The sequence below is a fragment of the Micropterus dolomieu genome, linkage group LG04 (assembly GCF_021292245.1).
Source record: "Micropterus dolomieu isolate WLL.071019.BEF.003 ecotype Adirondacks linkage group LG04, ASM2129224v1, whole genome shotgun sequence".
Lineage (NCBI taxonomy): Eukaryota > Metazoa > Chordata > Actinopteri > Centrarchiformes > Centrarchidae > Micropterus > Micropterus dolomieu.
This window is the reverse complement of record NC_060153.1, coordinates 22,631,145-22,638,755: the sequence shown is the minus strand read 5'-3', so window position 1 is coordinate 22,638,755 and position 7,611 is coordinate 22,631,145. Positions and strand designations below refer to the sequence as shown.

The following is a 7,611-nucleotide window of genomic DNA, read 5'->3' as shown; positions in this document are numbered from 1 at the left end:
CAACAGACTGCTTGTTCAATGCATAATGCATTATGCATTAATCCATATAACCTCTGCATCACTTCACAAGTCTGTGTTGGCAAGCATATCTAAAGGAAAATTTCCTCCAGACTGTAGCACTGATTCCACTGTTTTTCCAAGTAAAAAAATGGTGTCAAATGTACCTTGATTGATCAATTCTTTTCTTCATCAAATCAACATGCAGCTTTGTAGGGGTCTTCATAAATATTTCAAACCACCCTTTATGCTAAATATCCCCAAAATCAGTTGTCAGTCCCTTCTTATCATTTGGTGGTGGTCATCTGAATGCCAGAGTGTCTATATTTATTTGTTTTTTTTTACTTCCATTGGGCCAAATACTGAAATTAAAAAATGTCACACTTTTGACAGGTTGATATTTTTGCTATGTTTTTGACGGATTGCATAGCTTTTTTTTTAAATACATAAAGGCCAGTTAAGGAACTTGACAAATGTCATGTAAGTGCCAAAATCTAACTGCTAACTGCACACATTATTTTCACAAGCTTTTTTAAAAAAAATGGCAAATTGAGGCCAAATTTTGGTGATGGATCTCACAGCTTCCAAAAGCTAAGAGGTCAGTTACTGTACTGGCATGATTTTCTGTTGCTCATTACACTGTTTTCTGGAGGTCAAACTGTGTTGAGGATGAAGGATTGGGCGTTCGGCCAGCTGCATGTAGTAAAGAGATATAAATACATCAGCACAGATTATTTGTTATTGTTTTTTTTACCATGCCACACATTTTTCTCCTTTTTCCCCATCTTTAGTTGGCGTGTTATGACCAGGCCAAGCAGCTCGTGCTGGGAACAGGCATGATGGGCGACAACATACTCACACACTTTCTCTCCAGCTTCATTGCTGTAGGTATCAGGTTTTATTTGTGTGCCCTGGAAGCCTGAGTGACTCAGTGTAAAGTTGACAGGGCTCTTTTGTGAAGTGATGAACTGTTCCTCTACAGCAGAGGTCACTAATAGGCGCACCGCGGTCCGGATCCGGACCCAGCCGCCGTATTGTCCGGACCTGATCTATTATTGAGAATTACTACCTTATGACACAGCGTTTCTATTTTAACCCGCGCAGCTTTTCTAGAATTTACTGTACTGGTTTAGCGGCCCGGGAAACTCTCCGACCGCACGTGTTCCAGTCGTCTTATGTGATGCTGCTCAGCCAGTCAGATCTGTGCATTCCGATGAGCATTACCAGAGCCGTTAACGGCCCTGAGCATTGCTTGTCGAGGCCGCGAGTGAGATACACAGAGGAAGAGAGGAGATGAAAGAGAAAAGATACTTCACAGGGCTTTTAACCAAGAATGCAGTTCAAAATCAGAATCTCATATAGCTCCAATCCTAGCCAGAGCTCACGTTTCTCACTGAACAAGAGGAAGTAGGGAAGTGGTAGCTATATAAGGGGAATGAAAGAGAAGAGGAGGCAATAAAGCTGTTCATTTGTAAAGACATGTTGAGTGTTAATTATAAAATTGGTTGAGACTGAACTTCAATCAGTCAAAGCTACAGTTTTTATTATTTTTTCTGAAATTGAACAAAAAATTAAATTAATTTATTTTAAGATGCAAATTTACAAAAACTTTTTTTTAAATGCAGCCTTTAGTTTACTTAGATTTAGAATTTATTATGAGTAGTTATTTATTATACCTTCAGTTTTATGTGAAAATCATTGCCCAAATGTCATTTTTTGAGCTTTGACGCTTCCATAGTAATTAAGAGCGAATAATTGAAGCTCAGTGGTCCCGTTATGGTGATTGTTTTAACGAGATAACGTGAATAAACACAACTCGCCATTACTACAACTGTATGAACCCAAAGTAAACATTTTGCTGTGATTATATAGCAATAAACAGATTAAACTGATGCCGAAATAACTACAATATGATGCAGATTTGTTAAACATATGAATTCCTGCTTTGTCAGGTCTGTCAGCAAGTCAGCAGGACAACAACTTCTAAAATGTTTGTTTTCTGAATGGAGTTTGAATTGATCAGGGCTATGGGTCAGAGTAAAGTACAATGATAGCTGGAATAAAGTTACAGACACATGTTTTCTGAACTCACCAGGTAGTTCAACCTCCTCGCTTTCTTTTCTCCAAGTAATTTCCGTTTTTTATATAAATATGAAGTCGTAGTCCGACAGAGCTAACGACACTGGACACTGGATGTGCACGGAAGCTAGCTGCTGAGAAGCTTTAGTGAAGATAACTCAACGTTGAAATCCCAAAAACTAAAGTAAAAAGCTAATTTAATAAAAGCAGTTAACTCCGAGCTCCTCCCACGAGTAAACGGCGTAGTTGTCAGAGCAGAATCCGACCGACTACGGGTGGTTATTTGTCCAATGTTTGCAGCGCTGCTCCCTGCTTCTCTTTTCCAAGTTTAGCAGCTCTCAGCCGGCCAGCAGATTTTCAATCCCCCACTCTGCCCAGCCCTCTCCACACAACACTCTGAAGCCTCGGTGACGTACGGACAATCTCAACACTGATAGGCTATCGCGACTCAGCGTCATGCGACTTCTTGAAAATATTCAGCTCACGCGAATTCCTTTGCGTTGCCTTCACGTCACAGGCCCCGCCCCCTTCGTGCAACAGGATATCGCGGCTCTACACGTCTTTGCATTGACTTTGTATGTAAACTCACCGCCCTGAACGCTCGCTTCGCTTTTGGTCTGAAAGCACCATTACAGAGAGAGAGAAAGAGAGAGAGCGCTCCGTTTATTTATTCTCATAGCTAGGCCAACAGAGTGATTATTACCAAATCTTTTTTTTTAACTTTGTTATGGCAAGACTAGCAGACCCAAGTACAGGACTAAGAAAGGGGAAAAATATTTATTGCAGGTTAAAAGGATCGGATATTGAGCAGCGCAAGAGCGAGGCAGAGTGAAAATAGATGCGTGCCGAACCGGGTTGCAGGTTGCTGTGCAGAGCAGGGGGAACCGTAGCTGAGAGTCCAGACTGAGAGAGTCTGATCCGAGCAGGTCCAGAGCAGAATCCGGGAATAGTTTCGCGGGCGGGGGTCCAGGCGGAGAGCGCACAGGATGAGCGTATTTTCGGTAGCGGAACTAAATCTAACACGTTATTATGCAAAATTGTCTTTTGACTTTAATTATAGCGACTAAATGCTCTTCTTCTACAATCGGCCTAATATACAGTAATTAGGCTTATTTAAATGTGTTCATTGTGTTGCTGTTTGTTTCCAGCCTACAGTTCACTGATTAATTTTAAAATGTAGGAAATTTGACTGATCTGATCTGTAATGAAATTAAGCAATTGTTAAATGAGTAAACACCATAACTTCCACACTACTGCAGTCATCACTCAGTTTAAAGTGCTCCCACACAGCTGAGGGCTTCTTTTCGTTTTCCCATTGATGTGATCTGGAGCATTATGTTCACTGCTGTCAGCGTGGAGGTCAGGCGCGCGAAAAAAACCCTTAATAATCGGATCTCATAATTGAAAATCGAATGTGTACCCAATGGTCGAATATTTGGGTCCAGCCCTACCGATTTGACCTTTTTTATATACAGTCAGTTGTTAACTGAAAGCATATGTTGATACAACTAGGCTACACATTATGGTAGGTTACTGAAAGTTGAAATTTTTTCTAACTGGACCTCTTTGAATTTTAAACCCTGCTATACAGGGAGGCTGTGCTACATTCTTGTGTCAACCTCTGGATGTACTAAAGACGAGGCTGATGAACTCAAAGGGAGAGTACACAGTGAGTATACCTTGGCATTGTCTCCTCTAATCCGTTCATCCTTGTGAGTTTATCCAATTTTTTTATTTCTCAGTGTTCATTCTAATCTAGTGTATCTCTCTCTCTTATTAGGGGGTGACTCATTGCTTACGAGAAACTGCCAAGCTGGGTCCGCTGGCGTTTTACAAGGTAATGAACAGTGCTAGAGACTAATCATTAATGGCATTGTGGCTATTTAGTGCCAGTTTTAATCAGAGGTTCTTGATTACATGTAATCTATATGAATTAAGCTGTAATTTCATACAAAATTGTAAAGTAAAAAGACATTGAGTGCTGTCTCCTGAATATATTTTTAGGAAAGTTGGACCAAGTGCCCATTGACTATGGTATAAGGGCTGACAATGGTGCAAAGGTGAAATTTAACTATGTAATTAAGGGGCACAACAGTAGCCGACAAGTAGTCATTTCATAACAACTATGGGCAATAGGCTACATCTTATGAGAATACTATAAATAAATCATGTAGAATGTGCTTAAACATGCTATTGCATATCATTATTGTCTGAAATGTAAAAATTAAAAAGAGAGATGAATTCAGGTGCAGAAGTCAGTACCAGTGAAGGTGTGTAATAATTTAATACTTGTGAATGCTCTTTAAGTACACATAGGGCTGGGCAATAAAACAAAAATGATATTTGCAATATGATTTTTAGGCCTGACACCCAACAGCCGAAGATTCGATGCTTTGATGGGCGGTGCCTGATTCGACTGTCAATCTCATAGTCTTTGCAGAGAAACATGGATCATGCCATTTTGGCGATATGGGGGTGCTCAGCATCTGATTTTACACAGAACTACCAGTTTTCTCCCAATAAGTTAATATACAGCCTATTACAATACAATTTTCAACATTTAATGCTGTAAATAAACATGTAAAAAGAATAAAACTTTCAATAAATGTTATTAAAAGTGCAAGTGTAAGTTGAATGAAGAGAGACTGCAACTCTGCAGCTTCTCAAGATTAAAGCGGAGCTACCGTGTGTACCTCAAATTTGTGAAGTCATCCACTGTTTGGCATATAGTGTCTGTCACGTTCTGACCATAAAGAAAAGTTTAGCCACAAAATTAACCATCTGGTTTCTTAAATTTTCACTCAGGAGCAAAAATCAGCTTTTACACTGGAAAGAAATGATGATTTAACATTTATTGTGATAATTATCGATATCAAATTATATGAATTTTTTTATCGTCATATCAAATTTGGCCATATTGCCCAGCCCTAAGTACACACCTATTTGTCCTCATTGTCCTTTTAAGAGATGGGGAAAGTCTTACAGGCATCTGTACATCGACCATAAGCTGTGAAATAGCTTTTAGCCTGTTACGTAATATTGATTGAGTGAATCAATGAATGTTTTGAATGACGCCATTACTCATCGGACAGTATACACATGCATGTATGAAGCATTTTAAGATCAAGTTATAATTTAAAGTCCAACTGAAATGAAATTAGTCCTGTGTTCTTTTGAGGAAACACCAGTATCCAGAAGGGAGAAATTTATGTACTGTATGTCAAGTGTGATAAATGACCTGCATGTACAGCAGCTGGCAACCCACCTTAATGATAAAGTACCTGTTTTATACTAAAGTACTTAATAGGCATAGTAGCTTTAAATTGACGGATATAACAGGAGAAAACTACAAATGCTAATCTAATGCCAAATGTTTGTTGCAGGGTCTCGTCCCCGCAGGGATCCGCTTGATTCCTCACACAGTGCTCACCTTCATCTTCCTTGAGCAGCTGAAGAAGTACTTTGGCATTCGCGTCATCTCCTGAGCATGCTCGGTGACTGGCCGCTCTCCAAACCATCCACCGACACTGCCACACACATCACCCCGTGAAGGGGGCAGAAAGGGAATCATGTACAGTTTACTATGGGCTCGTGCATGTTTCCGTTCGCTCTACCTCTGTCTCACAACTACAGACGAAATGATTTTGATAATTTTATATATATATATATATATATATATATATATATAAATTATCAAAATAATCTTTTTTTTTTTTTTTTTTAGGGCATTAGTACACCAACTTCTGGAAGGGGCAACTACTAGAATTAACAGACAGAAATGCTTAATATAAGTGGTGTAACTGGGTTATTAGAATGACCATGACATTTAGAGAGTTTAAAATTAGCTCTAGCAGATGTTTACTGTAGTTGTCCAGTATAATTTCAGGTACGATGAGTTACAGGATGAGACGTACTGATAGAAGGAGCACTTCAACACTTGTCATGTTGATGACCGTCTAAATATTGGTTTGAACTAATTCCAGATCAGATATTGGGATTTATGTTTTAATCTCAGCAGTAATTAAACCCAGTTCAGCAGTGGTGTTCGGTGCCTTCAGTGCCCACACCAGTGTTTTTGATTATGGCTTAAAAAGGTTTGTGCCAGGAATGTGATTCCTGTTACTTTATTGGTGTCATATTAGGCCAAGACTGAGTTTATGATTTAGCAGAGGTTCAATGGGGGTTCTGATGATCTATAAATTTTCCCAAAATCCATTACTAACACATGACTGCACAAACCGTTATGCAAATGCATAGTAATCATTCCCAACAGTGGTGACCAAGTGTGAGGCACCCTGAATTTACCAGAGTTGATTTATTTGTTTTTTGTTTCTTCACTAAATTAATGTTTTAGAGCTGGAAATCAACTACTAGCAGGTTAGCATGTAACATGCAACTTTTACCTGATTCTCCTTTACATCATTCCGATCCTCTGTCATCATATCGAGAAGAGGACCAAGCTTGTTTGTCTGCTGTTTTTAAGTAAATGGGAGTTTGTGTGGAAACTGTGAAGCAGGGAGAGCACATTTGGCAGTGGGTCTTTTTTTCCAGTCATAGTGAAATTCTGTATGACCACTTGTTCTTACTGTTTGAATAGAGATGCCTGTTGAGAAGCCTAAAGAGAACTGCTCTACTGTACAAGTGTACATGTAGCATTTCCATCTGTGATGGGATCATTTAGCTGAATGCATGTCTGACTTTATGACTCAGGATGCTACTCTGTTTTATAAGGCACTTTATTAAAATCGCTGGACTCATACTGACTAACCTGCTGTGTAGAAACACATGCTCCATACTAAAGCGTGTTCTAAAAGTAAAAATGGAAATGTTTTCAGATGTTGTCAGTGGTTCCAACTGAGGGCAATCTGATGTTTTGTGACTCTTTTCAGTTACAATAAGTTTGACCTTTGTTCAGTGATAAAATGAAATCTGTGTTTCCTCTGTTGGCAGACACCTTGTCAAGTCATGTTGCCTTACAGTATGTGTCCTCCAGGGGGCAGTTTAGTAGCGTGTGAATAATGTTGATACCTTCATCCTAGTGTACATTTAAAAAGAGACACAAACAGGGAGCAACCTCAGATAGACTGTCTATATCTGCACATTCTTATGTTCATGCTTTCCTCAACAATGTGAGGTACTGTAGATCAGCCACAGTAAGTAACAAATGAAACTGGAGGGACCCAAAGCTCTGGGTGTTGCAAATTTGCATTTTGTAGATCACGAACTAATGATACATAAAATTAAAATACTAATGTGAAAATACAAGCTTTTTGTGCTGTTTGACTGTCTTTTTTTGATAATACAGTATCTGACATTTATTTATTTATTTTATATTAACATTTTATAAATCAACTGCAAGCCCTCTGGGCAGAGTTCAATCCACATCATAAAACATTTGTTTCTGTGTGCTGCTGCCACAGGCTTGCTGACTGAATCAGGCTTCACCCTCATCAGAACAAGACATATTTTAATGATTGCTCCACCAGTCTTTCATACCACCCCACAGACCTAAGATAAGAATTACGGCCTCCCACC

At 39.2% G+C, this 7,611-nt stretch overlaps 1 protein-coding gene across 1 annotated transcript; it reads left to right on the top strand.

Moving 5' to 3' along the window:
* Positions 1-666: 666 nt before the first annotated feature.
* On the top strand, positions 667-7,341 carry LOC123970441 (mitochondrial dicarboxylate carrier-like). Its single transcript, XM_046048486.1, has 5 exons — positions 667-696; positions 789-881; positions 3,668-3,745; positions 3,857-3,913; positions 5,460-7,341. The coding sequence occupies exons 1-5, from the start codon at positions 667-669 to the stop codon at positions 5,559-5,561; spliced, it is 360 nt and encodes a 119-aa protein (XP_045904442.1). The 3' UTR covers positions 5,562-7,341.
* Positions 7,342-7,611: the final 270 nt, after the last annotated feature.